We start from the raw sequence: 18,137 nt of genomic DNA, 5'->3' as shown, positions 1-18,137 counted from the left end.
AAAACTCAACTGTTTCAGAACAGGCCACAGCAGGTGCCGATATAGTATGAAAAAGTGGGGATGTTGTGAAAGTGCTGCATGTGAGTGTGGTGCTGAGAAGCAGACATTGCTTCATGTTGTTGAGTGCTGTCCACTGTCAGCATTTAAGGACGGTTTATGGGCTCTGCATGAATTGACACCAAGTGCAGTGGACTGGTTGTCGAAGCCGGACATTCTAGTTTAATTATTTCTCTACCTAGGTATTTTAACTTATATGTTAATAGTATATTTTTGCACATTATACTTGTAAATGCCATATGAAGATGATGATGATAATAATAATAATAATAATAATAATAATAATAATAATAATGTGACAAGTTGGCAGGGTAGTAAAGTAAATTAACACTAGACTGGTAGCTTCTACACTAAGATTTATTAACTAATTCTAATTATCACATTTTACGACTACACACTTCTCTAGATCTCTTTCTTGACGCAATTTTTACCATCCACGCTACAACACTTTCTACTGTTCTCTTTATTTTCTCTCTGTTTCCGATCACAGAGTCTAAGAGTAAATGGGCGGACCAAATGGTTATGTAGCCAGACTCTCTCAAATTCCAACATGGCAGACAAACCATTACTACAACAACAACAACAACAATAATAATAATAATAATAATAATAATAATAATAATAATACAGACAATATTTATTTTAATAAAACATTATCTTATTTATGTTACTCTTTCAAAATTAAATTTTCGTGTTTACTCGGTTGTAACGTCTCCATTTATCACACGTCATCTGTATTATCTTGTCATTTATGGTAGGCTGTTAATAATACAAGAGTTTTTTTAAATAAAATGCTGTATATGAAATTAATCATTTTGTTTACCACTAGAGACGCTCACGCCAAGATAGGAGGAAGATCCACTGCGAATGATGTGCCACCCGTGATATCTGTAATGCCACTTGTATCATCGCTCATTTCTATAAAGAGGGACTGCACATGCACCAAAATAGACGGAGTGAAGTTAAACCTCCACAAGCTGCTTCTACTGCACCACCAGCTGCAACTGCTTGAGAAGAAATAGCTGCTATTAAAGGTGAGAGGAAGTGGTGTATGAGACAGCTCTGCCTCAAGAGTTTACAAAAACTTGAAATCATCTGTCATCATCCTTAGTGGATGCATTACGATTCAGGTTGTGAAGATCCAAAAGAATATTAACATTCACGACTGACGAGGTTTTGAGGTTGCTATCCCTATCTCCGAACCCAGCTATGCTGGGTGATAGTAGGACTACCGTCCATGTTTTACCAACTTTACACCACATGCACCATTGTCTACAACCAAGCATATCCATTTGTAAATTGCTCATGCAGGAGAAAAAATGAGGCAATTTTTGTAACTTTATTAACACTGCAAACCTCTGCCTTACATGAAATTTCAATCTGAATCCAACAATTACCGGTACTCTTACAAATTATGACGCGGTTATTATGAACGCACTCAGACGTACTTTTACAGAAACTGTTATAAACAGTAGTCCCATCCTATTTTTCTCAAGGTATACGGTGCGGAGTTGTACTGAGATAAGAGAGCTCATCATTTTACCCTTTCAGCCAGTCGCTAACTACATCTGGCTCTACCACCATGCTTCCCATCAAATGCTTTCAGAAAAGACATCAGTATACAACAAACAGTCTGCAGGGCTGGCACAGCAAATTTCAGAAGACAATTGTCACCCATCATACGTCCATTGCAAAATTCATCACTCTTAAAGAAAAGATCACAGAGTACTCATTAAACAAACTTTGGCAGGCAACTTAAAGAGTTAACCATCCAGTGAAGAAGTCATAAAATTAGCCATTAACAGCTAAAATGGTTGCCAATTACTAGGCATAAGTCTATAAAGAGAGGGATGAAATTCAGACATTTCTAAGAAATCGAGTTACAGGCTTAAACTGCAGCAAGAACCTATCGCTGTAAATGAAAGTGTTAATTAATGATTGTATCTAAATTATGTGTCAATATCAGTGAAATAAAGGAACATTTTTGTTATTAGACCTAATGTCTCTAGGCACAATGCAGTAGACATTACATAGGTAGAATACTTTTGTAATTGACCAAATAGAAAAATGAGGATCTGAAGGAAACTGGCCTTACGCCAGAAGACACCACAAAAATCAGATCAAAAATTAGATGTATGGCTTTTCAGGCATTTGCTCTATTAACCAGCGTTTCGTCTTAGGTCTGACACTAGACTCATCAGAGTGGGATGTGTCAGACCCTACCCAGTGACGCTTGAGTGTATGCAGGTGAACTTATCAGAAGCCCATTATAAGAGGCACAGTCTGATAACTGCATACGGGAGCAAACGCCTGAAAAGCCATACATCTAATTTTTTATCTGATTTTTTATATGTTCTATTGGTGGAAAAATATCTAATTCCCTCCATAGGAACTTAGAATTTCCATTCGGAATTGCTAGGCGGGCATTAATTCCATTGTGGAGTTTCATCTCCCGTATGCAGTTAGACTGTGCCTCTTATAATAGGCTTCTGATAAGTTCACCTGCATACACCCCAGCGTCAGTGGGTAGGGTCTGACACATCCCACTCTGATGAGTCTAGTGTCAAACCTCAGACAAAACGCTGGTTAATAGAGCAAATGCCTGAAAAGCCATACATCTAATTTTTGATAAGCTCTATTGATGGAAAAATATCTAATTCCCTCCATGGTAACTTCGAATTTCCATTCCGAAGACACCACAACCGAGCAATTGGCTGTGGGGCTTGAGTTACGTAAGTATCAGCTTGCATTCAGGAGACACTAGGTTCAACCACACTGTTGGGTGCCCTAAAGATGGCTTTCCATGGTTTCCTGTTTTCACACCAAGCAAATGCCAGGGCTGTACCTTAATTAAGGTCGCAGTCGCTTCCTTCCCACTCCTAGCCCTTACCTGTCCCATCGTCACCATAAGACCTACCGGTGTGTAGGTGTGACATAAAACAAACAGTAAAAAAAAAAAAAAAGAAGAATACATCACAGATAAGATAAAAATAAACAAAAAAGTCTAAGATATAAACATCCACTTCACACTTAAAATCACAATACAAATATTTTCAACACAAGAAAGGACACGAAGATCAGAATATATGAAAAAGTACTGACAGGAATGGGCTAGGAGTGGGAAGGAAATGGTCATGTCCTTAATTAAGGTCAGCCCCAACATTTGTCTGGTGTGAAAATGGGAAACCATGAAAAACCATCTTCAGAGCTGCTGACAGTGGGGTTTGAACCCACTACCTCCTGAATACTGTGTACTGGCCGCACCTACACGACTGCAGCTACCAAGCTCGGTCATATTACTCTAGTCCTTCTGCAATTAGATGAAGAAAAAAACTAGCCCCTTGTCTTCAGACCATTTTTCAGTTTTTTTCTTCATCTAATCTCTGTGTACCACTAGACCAACAACCCGTTCGACAGTTTTTGGAGTGGCACCTGGGACTGTTCTCCAAGACTGGCAGCCGTCACACACATACTTTTCCATCGGAGGCAACCTTTTTTAAATTACTTTTAGCACCGATACATTTAGACCGGACTTCCTATAGTTTTAAATAAAAATGTACTTAAATTAGTTACACAAAGTAGATATAATTGTATCTTTATTTTAATTTGTAAAATAAGAACTTTTGATTTAAATCACAGAATCCTATGGTAAGCACTCTTGAATCTGGTACTCCGAGGAAAGGTAACTACGGATAATATTTTTCTACAAACATACAAACATAAGATGAATTCCATTACAAAGTACGTGAATAAACATCACTGTAATACCAGTGTTACATTACAACTGTGGTCACATATTATTCAATCCTGAGTACTTTCACCTTTTCCTGTTTTGTCCAAACATGGAAAACTGTCTACAACAGTTACTCAACACATGTTCATAGATGATTTTTTTAAACTGCCTCCTAAAATATTTTCTATTGCTTCTGAAACAGATTTCAGTTACAGAAAGAAATGAACAACATAAGAGTGCAACCTGACACTGTTAAACTGAAAGTAAATAAAAAGAAAACAAGCAGTGGAGGTAGGAAAGAACATCAGAAAAATCAAAACCTATATCCAGATTGATGGCACCAAAAGCGATCAGGTAAAGAAGTATTGTTACAATTGACTTAACATTGCATCGACACAGATAGGTCTTGTGGCGACGATGGGATAGATGCAGCCGTGGTCTTAATTAAGGTACAGCCCCAGCATTTGCCTGGTGAGAAAACCAGTTTCAGGGCTGCCAACAGTGAGGTTCGAACCCACTATCTCCCGAAGGCAAGCTCACAGCTGCATGCCCCTAACCGCACGGCCAACGCGCTCAGTAAAGTATTGTTATCCTGAAGTAGGCTACGGTACGATTACATGTGTATGATGGAAGTGAAGAGAAGAATAGCCGTGGCAAAGCAAGCACTTATTTGGGCCAGTAAGCACATGAACATATGAAATCATTTTTATGGAGCATAGTTCTTAGTGGAAGTGAAAGCTGGACACTGGAAAACAGGAGAAGAATCATTCTGAACCAGAAAAAAATGTGTGTATGGTGCAAAATTACAAGTAAGAGCAGGATTGAAAGAAATTGAGAAGTAGAGGTCAGAAGATTGTTAAAAATAAATGGTATGCTGCAGTGGTCTGTAGTTCACTCAGTGCTATGAATTGTTTAATTCTGGGATATGTGTACATCCTGGCTAGTTAGGGGAGCACAGCATACAGCCTCTATTCCACGTAACACCACTGGCCAAACGGCAAACACATTGTTTTAGAGTAATTATTGTATGACAGATGTGTTGAATTCTGCGAGTGATGCCACATTCTTCAAAGAATGGCAGTGGCTGTTGATACTGGAAATACTGAAAGTGTACCACTATTTATATTAGGCCTAATAGGTTAAAAAAAGTAAATCTATTTCTAACAGGAGGTTGGTGTGGTCTCTGGCATTCGTAATGAACTTATCTCTCTCCCACGAGTAAATTAATATGAGGTAATATTTCCATCAATTACCTTTCTCTATAATTTGTAATATCTGTATTCTATCTGTATTCGTAATTTTATAGCTTCCCTAATTATAGGGTTGTATTTGTAATTAGTTTTGGCAGATGGAAGAATGTTACAGTTATAAAAATAAATATAAATTCTCTATACGTAATGTTTTTTATGTTGAAGTATGGTGGTGGTGGTGGTGGTGGTTGTAAGAGGAAATACACCTGGGCAACCATCCTCTATTAACACTAATCAGAAGGAAAACGAGAGGTCCAACACTTCGAAAAATTCAGGTATTGCAAAAGAAAGACCAAGACAATGAAGGGTGTGAAAATGAAAGACTCTTTAAACCTCAAAAACCTAATAGCGTTATGGTCAGAAAAGAACAGAATTGACCAAGGGCGGATAGATAGGATAGATAAAAGTGAGGAGCCTGGTACAAACAACTGGAAACAATGCCAGCTAAGGGCCCCAGCTAACCCATTCTCCCAAATTCAGAGCCCCTTGAGGCCCCTTTCAGTTGCCTCTTATAACATGCAGGGGATACCATGGATGTTATTTTACTGACCCCACTCACAGGGGGATTTATGGTGAGGGGCTATTCCCTAGCTTTACCAAGGAAAGTAAGAAATGATAATGATTACGATTGGTTTTTAAAGGGGCCAAACATCTAAGTTTCAGCCCCTAATGGTACAAAATGTAATGACAATTTAAAATTCTAAAATTCGTCCATTGATCAGAATTCAAAACTTGATGATGAAGGAAGAATGGATGAATATGAATGTAAAATAATCTGTGGATACAACTCACAATATTAAAAGTTAAAAATAATTCCAAATCAATCAATCCATTGTCTAGAATTCAAAAAGACAATGATGAACAATGATTATCAACTAAAAACAATCAGTGGACCCGGCCCGCAATGCCCCACCTTCACAGAAACTAACTTAAAACAATGGTATATGCAGACCATGGGGCTGCTTCCAAAGCACAATCCTGAACTGATGATGCATGTTGTCTACAGAGATCTAAAATTCCAGTCAATGACCCCTCATAATGGTACTTATCGCTAGTGAAGTAGAACCATGATATTTCTCATGTAGCAGTACTAATCACAAGTATCGTAGACTCCTCACACTGTGGTACTACACACAGGTAATGTAGACCTATGGTGTTTCTCACATAATAGTGCCACTCATAGGCACCGCAAACCCGGGGACCCATACTGTTGTTGTTGTTTGAGTCATCAGTCCACAGACTGGTTTGATGCAGGTCTCCATGCCACCCTATCCTTTCCATTTCTACGTAACTATTGCATCCTACATCAGCTCTAATCTGCTTGTCATACTCATACCTTCGTCTACCCCTACCGTTCTTATAACCTACACTTCCTTCAAAAACCAACTGAACAAGTCCTGGGTGTCTTAAGATGTGTCCCATCATTCTATCTCTCCTTCTTGTCAAATTTAGCCAAATCGATCACCTCTCGCCAATTTGATTCTGGATCTCTTCATTTGTAATTCGATCTATCCATCTCACCTTCAGCATTCTTCTGTAACACCACATTTCAAAAGCTTCTATTCTCTTTCTTTCTGAGCTAGTTATCGTCCGTGTTTCACTTCCATACAATGCCAGGCTCCACACGAAAGTCTTCAAAAACATTTTTCTAATTCCTATATCAATGTTTGAAGTGAGCAAATTTCTTTTCTTCAGAAAGCTCTTCCTTGCTTGTGCTAATCTGCATTTTATGTCCTCCTTACTTCTGCCATTGTTAGTTATTTTACTACCCAAAATAACAATATTCATCTACTTCCTTTAAGACTTCATTTCCTAATCTAATTTTTCCTGCATCACCTGCCTTCGTTCGACTGCCCTCCACTGCTTTTGTTTTGGACATATTTATTTTCATCTTGTACTCCCTACCCAAGACTGTGTCCATACCATTCAGCAGCTTTGATGGTTATGAATTTCATGTTTTTGGTCCGTATTGAACTGAGAATAATATATAAGTAATAATAATAATAACGTAAATGTTTCCACCTTTTCGATACAATATATTCACAAAATTACAAAATTATACGGTACTAGTTTCGACCCAATACGGCTGATGATGACCCCTAGATGGGTCGAAACTAGTACCGTATAATTTTGTAATTTTGTGAATATATTGTATTGAAAAGGTGGAAACATTTACGTTATTATTATTATTACTTATATATTATTCAGCAGCTTCTCGAGATCTTCTGCAGTCACAGATAAAATAACAATATCATTGGCAAATCTCAAGGTTTTGATTTCCTCTCCTTGGATTGTGATTCCCTTTCCAAATTTCTCTTTGATTTCTTTTACTGCCTGTTCTATGTAAACATTCAAAAGGAGGGGGGACAAACTGCAGCCTTACCTCACTCCTTTCTGGATTGCTGCTTCTTTTTCAAAGTCCTCGATTCTTATCACTGCAGACTGATTTTTATACAGATTGTAGATAATTCTTCGTTCTCGGTATCTGATCCCAACACCTTCAGAATCTTGAATAGCTTGGTCCAATCAACATTATTGAATGTCTTTTCTAGATGTACGAATGCCAGTACGTGGGCTTGTCCTTCTTGATTCGATCCTCTAAGATCAGACGTAAAGTCAGGATTGCTTCACGTATTCCTACATTTCTTCTGAAGCCAAACTGATCTTCTCCCAACTCAGCTTCAACTTGTTTTTCCATTCTTCTGTAAATACGTGGTATTCCTCACATGTTGATGTTGATCACAGGCAACACAGACCCATGGCATCACTCATATAGTGGTACGAATCACAGGCAATGCCCAGCCCCTTGATGTTCCTCAAAACGCAGACCCATGATGTCCACAACCAGATGCTGAAACACCCCAGTGAGGATAGCCTCTTTTTATCTCCTTGGGGTGTTCCAACCGAACCTGAACAGAAGGAAGCCTCCGTCATAGTGGCGGATACTATACACAGGTACAGCATACCCATACTGATCCACCCACACACCCATGGTATTCCTCACAGTGGTACTAATCGCAAGAAAAGTCGACTCATGGTGTTCCTTGCGTGATGGTACTAATCACATAGTTCAAAATTTAGCATCCCTTAGTCGCCCCCTTTTAGTCACCTCTTACAACAGGCAGGGGGTACCGTGGGTGTATTTTTCGTCTGCGTTCACCCACAGGGGATTGTGTGTTTGGTCCGCGAGAGGTATTTTATTTTGCTCACATTTGCCAGCAAGCCAGTTGTGAGCCTACTATCTGCCACCTGGGATGCACCACGAGGGAGTATCACCTCTCCCCCCTGCTACGACAGTGTAGTAGGTTCGTGGGAAAGTTTTAAAAAAATTAAACTTATTGTAGGCATAAACATCATTAGACACATCATCTTTATCAATATTATTTTCAAAGGTAAAGTGTTAGACAAAAAGGGGAGAGATCAAACCAGGAAAGAGTATCAGGATGTGAAAGTTACATGAAGACTAAAAGAGCAGCAGAAGATAGAGAAGAGTGGTTGTATGGAGACTTTAAAACAGAAACAGTGTGTTTGTCTAACCCTTGTCCCGTTTCTCTACGGGCTCAGGTATGAGGTGAGATGAATCTGTCGTGGCGGGTTTTTACGACCGGATGCCCTTCCTGACATCAACCTCATCAGAGGAGTTAATGAGATGTAATGAATGACATGATATATTAATTATTTTTTTTCTTTTCTAGTTGCTTTACGTTGCTCCGACACAGATAGGTCTTACGGCGACGATGGGACAGGGAAGGGCTAGGAGTGGGAAGGAAGCGGCCGTGGCCTTAATTAAGGTACAGCCCCAGCATTTGCCTGGTGTGAAAATGGGAAACCATGGAAAACCATTTTCAGGGCTGCCGATAGTGGGGTTCAAACCTACTATCTCCTGAAAACTGGCCGCACTTAAGCGACTGCAGCTATCGAGCTCGGTACGTGATATATGATAGTAGGGGGAGGGTGAAACCCAGTGCCGGCACATAGCCTACTCCTGTTAAATAGCACCAAGGGGTCTGCTCAAGACTTAACGTCCCCATCCAACGGAAGAATCACCATCAACAGCGTCATGTGCCCTCACTCCATATGAGCACTGCGGAGAGGTTTGGAATTTAATCCAGGCTTTTGGCACGCAATCTAGTGATTAGAAATTGTATACCACCACCTCCTCTACCGGCCAACATTCTGATGGTGAACATTTTTTAGACCAACGGGACTCGAACCGGCTAACCTCGGTGTCAGACCGTTTAGACTTCAGCGCCTTAAAGATCATGGCCACCAGGCGGGCTGTTTCTGTTTAAAAAAAAAAAAAAAAAAAAAAAACAAACAGAAACAGTGCTCAGGAAAAACTCATTAAGTTAAATGATTAATGGTACGAGAGTGAGATAAGAGCTTAGTGGTGCTTTCATATCTAGTGTGCATATTTAGAAAAGAGAAAAAGTATAGCAAAGCGATGTGCAGAGATACTTTTTTAAGTAGCAGAAAGGAGAAATCATTCCTCTATGCTTGCCAGAGGCCCTAGAAGTATTCTTACTTATACAGATGAATTAAAAAGAAACCTATGTAAATAAGCAAACTGCGACCATTTGCTGTGTTCCTACTGGCCAGCCAAGTTTCGTACTGTCTTCGATAAAGCTTGCATTGTGTCCAGACAAATGGCTGCCACATTCGGTAAAAGTAACAAAACCACAAATTTGGAAATTGGCATGGTGCGTGCTGGATGTCAGTGCTCTTTACGCAACGTGATTACATCATCTGTTTGTCCAGACCAATGCACATCAATGGTATTGTTCTAGACTAAGTAATTCGGACCAATGGTGTTGTCACAGGATACTAGAAGGCCTGTGGGCTTATGCCTGCTGAGTGTCTTCGCCCACCGGGTATGGAAGCTTTACCAAGAGCTCAAAGTAATGTGTTTGATATAGATATAGATGTTAATTCCCATAGGGAACCTGATATATTTGTTCCAAATGAGTAAATTTATAATACCAATAAAAATGGTCCGTTATTGGACATTACAAATCTTCAAGCTAACTCATTCCTGGCCCCAGGAATAACGGACCATTTATACTGGTATTATAAATTTACTCATTCGGGACAAATATTTCAGGTTCCCTATGGGAATCAACATCTAGGCCTATATCTTCTGATGGCCAGGCAGGCATCAATTTTTGGTAATGAGACAAATTCTTTCATAGTGCATTGGCACTGCCAGTGGCTCCAAGTAGCCTACGCAGTGGCCTCCACGGTATGCACTAGCCATGCGTCTTGGTGGGTGTGCTATTTACCAACTGATGAGCCCAATTTAGCACACTGGGGAGAAACGCTGGCAACCAAGAATGAGTTAGCTGGAAGATTTATAATTTATAATGTCCAATAACAGACCATTTATATTGGTATTATCGTTCAAGTTCTTTTGTGAGTTAGCACTGAAATTTAAGTGACAAGAAGTCATTGGCTGTACAAACACGAGCTTGGGGTCAGAGTTTCACTGTATGAGTCACTCGGTCGAGCAAATCTAAATCACTCTCCTCGAGTAACCAAGAGTAAATGAAAAGATAGGCCTAAACTCAATCCATACTTTGTACACGTTTATTATTTACCCAAGCTCAGGTCCATCTCTTTGTAAGACAGTGTTTGCAGTGCATTATATCTTCTTGTATGGACTAGGCCTACAACAAGTTTGCTGTCCATGGTGCTTCGAGCACAACAGAATAAGTTTGTTTCTTTCAATGTGTTCTGCTTCAGTCTCATCTTTGGCTTTGCCAATATGAAAGTGAGTTATACTAGAAACATCATTACTTAGGCAGCTACTCCTTGATGAAAGACTAAAATTTGCATTTATGGGGTCAGTTTTGTATACAAGAGAGTGGTTTGGATAACCGATATCAATCTTGAAAGAGTTTACTAACTGATATCATCCAGCTCGCTGAGGAAAGCTACTGGAGACGCCTCACTCTTCATATCCCTAGTAGGTCCCTTCGATAACACCCAACTGGGGATCCAACGAGCCTTGTATGTTGTACATTACTTCAGTTGTCCAAAAACAGCGCTACCATCTCACTTCACTTGAATTACAAATGGAAATACTTGCATGAACAAGAGGATTTCATGCAAGAAATGCATTTCCAACAAATGAGAATATCTCCAACTTGCAGAATGTATCCTATACCATACTTCAAAACTGTCATTTTTTTTAACTAATTCAAAAATATTTATGGAATGAGTACATATGGTATGGTATTGTATGATAATAAGATAATTTCATATGGTACCGTAGTCATGAACCAGGACACTACCAATGGTTTGGATAAATTATAATTAAATTACCTTAAAGGAAATGCTATTTCTCATTCAGAGAGGAAGTGGTACTGGACCACAACATCCTATTTCCTGCCAAACAAGCTATGGAAACTTACCATTATCAGGATCTGTGTACAGTACATGACATTCTCTTAATATCTTCTCATTCACAGTAAGAGTTGATTGATCCATAGGATTTGCTGATGGTCTCGCCTTTGGTCGTGCACCCGCAGTAGCAGACATTCTGATGATGTTGAATCAAAAGACCGTTTAAACGAACTCGCAATCTCCTAACCTAAATTAAACATTAAGGAGCAACAATTACAAAAACCGACTTGATTGCGATCAGGAGTAGCACGACATTCGTGTACGTTTTGCCGGTTAGGTTATATACAGCAACATCGTTTAACACACTGTTTAATATTAATAATTTTCCGTGATGATTTACTGCATTCATAAATTACTCATTTCCCGTATTATCATTAATATGACACAAACTTACATTGACAGCCGACGTTCCGCAGCGATTTGATAAATGCCGTGTTAAAACGCGTGCACTACATAGAGGTCGTTTTTCTGGAACGGATTCAACTCGACTTCGTTATGGATTCCGCACATTTACGAAGCGATATATATCACGAAAAAAAAAAAAATTTACGGAGTTAATCTAAACTGTAAAACCTGGAATTTCACGATTAATTATTTACGTTTAGAAATTAACATGAACTTATCGGCCCCTTCATCCAGCCTTGATGAAAAGTGCTAACTAACTTAATGCAAACAAAGCATAAAGTATAGTGTCGTTTTACAGCACTGCAACGGAAATTGTACGAGCTAAAAGCAATGTGTCAATCGTTGTTGAACGCCAGCGAAGTGTGCACCATTTCAAATATTGATGCTTTCTCGTCTGTTATCAGGCTATGATAATACGTTCCCACAAGCGATCTCTTCTGTGCATGTTAGGAAGAACTTAGGTCTAAATATTCATATTGCTTCCTCAAAGATGGAATATAGTACGTGCTACTCGTAGTTTCTTATTCCTCTTCAATTTACTGTATTTTACTCAGCGTATGGTCCCCATCTCGTCCTCAGTAATGCTCCTTGATGAACCCTTGTTTTCGGGGCAATCTACTAAAAATTAATATTAACCTATCCATGGTGAACAAAGCTGAATGTGTCTGTATGGGAGGGGGAGGGGTCTCAATTTGGGAACGCGAAAAGACGTCTACGGGGCGCCTAGTTCGGTTTTGCATTGTTTCCATTTGTACCAGCAGTCTCTTCACTTGAATCCTTCTTATCTGATCTCCGTTGTTCAACTCTTGCTCTCTTCCAGATCTGACAGTATTAGATTTACAAGGCCTGAAAGTGAGGAACGTGTGTGGTGAATTGTTTACACATACTAATACTGGACGAGTCTAAGAAAAGGTACTGAGGGGATAGAAGCTAGCGACCCACTACGTTAAGAACTAAACAACATTTATCTCTGAACCCGGTCAAAAAGACCGTGACGCGCCATTTTCAATCTTTCATTTTCATACCCTTCATCGCCCTTCCCTTTCTTTTCCCAATACCTTCCTTCTTCAAAGTGTTGGACCTCTTCCATTTTCTACCTGATTAGTGTTAACCATGGAGAAGGCATGGCGCGTCACGGTCTTTTTGACCGGGTTCAGAGATAAATGTTTTTTAGTTCTTAACGTAGTGGGTCGCTAGCTTCTATCCCCTCAGTACCTTTTCTTGGACTCGTCCAGTATTAGTATGCGTAAACAATTCACCACACACGTTCCTCACTTTCAGCCTGAGTGCATTGTTCGACAGACCTGGTCTAAAACTCCAGGTGCGCCTCCTCACGGGGTTATGACATATGCGTATTTATGAGTGAAGTTTTATTTGATGTTTTCAGTTAATATAGTACAAATGTGTCAGTTTTGTTTCATTTTTGTAAAATAGTGCCTTCATATGTACTGAAGTCCAACATATCATGGGTAGAAATAGGGAAAGAAAGAAAAAAATCTTTTAGAAAAGGAACATCCAGGAACATCCACCAAATGTTAGGATTGCCTGAAGAAGAGTAGCCCTCTGCAGCTCTATAAGAACTAGAAGGACCTGAAGATGCGCCTACTGCAACAGAAGAAAAGAACAGAAAATCCAACAATAGACAAGAATAGATGCCATGTATGCCAGCGACATATCTGCGAAGAACACTTGGCAGTGACATGTGTTCGGTGCAGTACGGAAAGTCGAGAATCAAGCGATGACGCAGAATGGACGTCAATTGTTTAACATCCAATTTTTGTATTGTTAAAATACCTTTCGACATTATTCACAAGTTGGTTCAAAATTATTTACTAGTTTTGTAGCATTAAAAATAGTTTTTGCTTAATATGTGCTAGTTTTTCCAGACCTGATCTAAAACACTATGCGCACCTCCTCACGGAGTTATTTTTACGCGCCTTCTCCAGGTTTAAGAGAGAATAGTTGCTGAGTTGTACTTCCTTTTAGAAACAATCACCACCACCTCTAGTGCAAAGAAGGGATGGTTATCTCACATTTACCGTTAAAATGATAATCACCACCAATAGGCAGTAGCTGAAAATGTCTGGAGCCTGAATTCCTTTGGACAGGTGCAGGTATTTGTATGGTCCAGCTCATATTCCAAGTTTGCAAATTTGATCCTGGATGAGGTAGTCAAGTTTTGAAGGCTGGTGAGAAATAGGGTTGCCTCCTGTTGTTCTCCTTTACTTTTCAAAATCAAAATTAAAGAAATAAGTGATCCAGAAAGAAGAAAATTGGAGGGAAGTTCAATGCACAAGATTCTGAGCAACTGCAAAAACACCTCGACAATGTTGTGAGATGGACAGCAGGCAATGCTATGATGGTGCAAGGGGTTAAAAGTCAAGTTGTGAGTTTCACTAATAGGAAAAGTCCTCTCACTTTTAATTACTGTGTTGATGGGGTGAAAGTTACATATGGGGATCACTGTAAGTACCTAGGTGTTAATATAAGGAAATGTCTTGATTGGGGTAATCACATAAATGGGATTGTAGATCTGGTCTCTTTTACTCTTCTACAGTGGAACCAAGTGGTGGTTTGGTGATTACAAGTGTTTCTCCAGACTTCCAGACAGACAATATGTTCTCTCCAACTAAATATCATCCTCTTTCCTACAGGGCCAAACGCCTGAAAAGCCTAACATCTGATATGTTTTTTGACATGCTCTATTGATGAAAAATATCTAATTCCCTCCATGGGAATTTAGGATTTTCCAAAAGTGTTGCATTACGAAGAGTTCCTAAGTTTGGGCTGGGAAGACATGGGAGAAAGGGGACGAGCTGCTCGACTATTCGGTATGTAATACCAATATTATGGGTCCATTATTGGACATTATAAATTTTCTGGCTAACTTGTTCCTGTTGTCAGCGATTCGCACCAGTATGCTACTTTGGGCTCGTCAGTTGGTAAATAGCTCACCTACCAAGACGTATGGCTAGTGCATTACAAGTGCATACCACGGCCTGGCAAGCTTCAACTTTTGCAAAAGAGACAGTCTCTCATATCACATTGACACTGCCGGTAGCTTCAAACAGCTTACACAGTGGCCTACACGGCATCCTCCATGATACCATCCAATGAAGCCGGCACGGTATTTAATAGATGCTTGAAAACATGTTCATGACAGGTGGATGTAGTGGTTTCACTTCTAGTCTCTTTTATTCTTCTACAGTGGAACTGAGTGGTGGTTTGGCGATTACAAGTGTTTCTCCAGACTTGCATACAGACAATGTGTTCTCTCCAACTAAATATCATCCTCTTTCCTGCAGCACCATTGCAGGACTAAACCAAACCAAACCCCATGGCACTACAGCCCTTGAAGGGCCTTCGCCTACCAAGCGACCGCTGCTCAGCCCGAAGGCCTGCAGATTACGAGGTGTCATGTGGTCAGCACAAGAAATCCTCTTGGCCGTTATTCTTGGCTTTCTAGACCGGGGCCACTATCTCACCGTCAGATAGCTCCTCAATCCTGAGTGGACCTCGAACCAGCCCTCAGGTCCAGGTAAAAATCCCTGACCTGGTCGGGAATCGAACCCGGGGCCTCCGGGTGAGAGGCAGGCATGCTACCCCTACACCACGGGGCCGGCTCCATTGCAGGAGTACAGTGCAGTGAAATTCATGTACCTCATCATAACCACCACGCTGACTACCACCACTTCAGGCACCATCCAATCAACTGCAGATCTCACAGCCACTGCATATCACATGGCCATCGTGTCTTCACACGCTGCTCCAGACTACCAGACCCGGTTCCTACCTGTGAACGTGCCTCCTCAGTGGGACGCCGCTCAAGCACTGTCTATGTACACAGCTTCACTACTCCCTGCTGAAGAGGAACCAGACCCCTGCCATCGTGCTGTGGATCCACCATCACTGCCTACTGAACACATCACCGGAGCACCACCTACTTCTATGAACAGCGACAATCGACTGCCTCTCCAGGACTCACCTACTCCATCCAACCTCCCCAACTCACCGACCCATGACCAACCTCTGCTCACACTGCTTGCACTCATATGTTTCTACTTCTCAATCCCACCCTGGACTCAAAACCTTGCTCTGCTTCAGTATGAGACATGAAGAAATCGCAGACATCCACCCTACTTCTAATGGGATGCTCATCAAACTCAACAGAGAAGCCGCCACTTAGAGACTCACTCAAACAATAGGTGCAACTCAAATCAAACTTAACAGAGAAGCTGCCACTTAGAGACACACTCAAACAATAGGTGCAGCTCAATTAGGATCATCAGTACCTTTTAAACCCCAACCCTTAAATAACCACCCCCATCCTACGGTCAGACTTCAGTCAGTTGCGTGATCTGTGGGGTGAACTTCTTGAAGAAGGAATTCCTATATGGAAGGCCTTTTGCATCTTTAATTCCTCCGGGCCCACCTTCATAGTCTACATACTCTTGCCCACTGTTAAGGATAGAGATCGCATCATTGCCAGTGGAGTTTCTATATTTTGGTGTCATCATAGGGTGGAATCCTCTAAAGCTCTAGTTTAGACAGGTGTCTAGTTTACAATCAGCACCCCACGGCCTGATGCACCACCGAACAACCAGCCTACGCTCACTGTTCCCAGTCTCATCACATCTCCAAACGTCCTCATCTTCAACTTCCCCACCAAATGTCATACCTGTGGGGACACTCACCCCACGTATCCACATATTCTTGCAAATGTAAGACCCGCCCGTCCCACCAACCGAGTTGATCTCATAGCCCCCATCTGCATGATTGACTCCCCCACTCGCTTCAACCACTCTCTCTTTCCACCATCAATCTTACAGGACCTACTCCGCTTCATTACCATCTCCCTCCTAAATATCCACCCCTTTCATTAATCTTTTGTCCTCGAACAACTTCAAGCAGCTGCCAATCAAACTTTAAACTTGCATTACCAAACCTCACAATACAGTCTAAACACACACGTCACCATCACCCCACTTGAGACATTGGTTTAGCTCCATACAGTCCCCAGCCCCTTATACTATCGCCCACCCCAATTCTAGGATGATGACCTCTATAACTGGATGGGTCACCCTTCCATAATTTCTGTACCCACCTAGTGTAACAGTCACCCAAGATAACTCAACTAATGTGGTAAAAACTGTACCTTGGGTACATCACTCCTACCCATGGGGAATAAATTAATATTACTGTCGGTTACATGACAATGTTGTGGTGTTCCAACTTCGTATGTAACAACGTACATTCAGTCCACCTACCTACTCCGCCCTTCGACAATACTTACCTATGTACTGGTCAAAGGATCTCCTGTCTGATAATCATGTCAACCTTGTAACTTGTTATGATATAGTGTCACTATGAAAAAATCAGGATGAAACACACATGAAAGCAACATAAACTTATTTTTTAATACTATTGTAAACCAATTGATGCAATAAAAAAAGAAAAAGAAAAAAATCCCTTCTTACCTCACATCCTTTACCCCTCTCCTCAATCTTTCACTTCCTCTTCAACCTTCAGGATGGGGTATGAAAACATTTATAGACAGATAGATAGCCTCCACAGTATGCACTAGCCATGCGTCTTGATAGGTAGGCTATTTACCAACTGATGAGGCCAATTTAGCACATTGGGGCGAAACGCTGGCAACAGGAATGAGTTAACCTGAAAGTTGATAATGTCCAATAACAGACCCATTATTTTGGTATTATAAATTTACTCATTCGGGACAAATAACTCAGGTTCCTTTAGGGAATCTATACCCATATCATAAGTGGTTGTCCTGAACTGTCAGTGGAGAGACAGTGTGAATGACATTAGTAGATGAATAAATTTGAGTGGTGCTTTTGAAAGTAGGAAAGATCACAATATGAGGATAAAGTTGGAATGCAAGAGGACAAATTAGGGTGAATATTTGTTTATAGAAAGGGGAGTTAAGGATTGGAATAACTTTCCAAGGGAGGTGTTCAATAAACTTCCAAATTCTTTGAAATTAGGTATTTAAGAAAAGGTCAGGTAGACAACAGATAGGGAATCTGCCACCTGGGTGACTGCCTAAATGCAGGTCAATGGTGATTGATGAAGCTATGTAGCTCTAAAATTTCTCCTCTAGTCCTATCATTTCTCTGAAGACAATGTTGCAGCAAATATACAGATGTGCAGTTTGAAGAAAACTTTAACTCTTCTTATCTAGAAGGTGCACTTCAGTTAATCGAGGGTATCGATACTGTACAGAAGAACTCTATGAAGAGTTCAGCATTTTTGGAGACATCCAAGATGTA

The 18,137-nt window shown here is 40.5% G+C and overlaps 1 protein-coding gene across 2 annotated transcripts in view; it reads right to left on the bottom strand.

Annotated features, from left to right (window-relative positions):
- LOC137503384 (sarcalumenin-like) overlaps positions 1 to 11,960 on the bottom strand; it is a 262,108-nt gene extending 250,148 nt beyond the window's left edge. For both annotated transcript variants that reach the window (XM_068230976.1, XM_068230977.1), the window contains exons 1-2: positions 11,837 to 11,960; positions 11,451 to 11,629 (exon numbers count right to left, since the gene is read on the bottom strand). In XM_068230976.1, coding sequence (XP_068087077.1) covers positions 11,451 to 11,577 — 127 coding nt within the window. In that variant the 5' untranslated portion in view covers positions 11,578 to 11,629; positions 11,837 to 11,960. The remainder of the gene's footprint in view (positions 1 to 11,450; positions 11,630 to 11,836) is intronic.
- Positions 11,961 to 18,137: the final 6,177 nt, after the last annotated feature.

The sequence above is a fragment of the Anabrus simplex genome, chromosome X, assembly GCF_040414725.1.
Source record: "Anabrus simplex isolate iqAnaSimp1 chromosome X, ASM4041472v1, whole genome shotgun sequence".
NCBI classification, from domain to species: Eukaryota; Metazoa; Arthropoda; class Insecta; order Orthoptera; family Tettigoniidae; genus Anabrus; species Anabrus simplex.
This window is presented reverse-complemented; position numbering and strand designations above follow the sequence as displayed.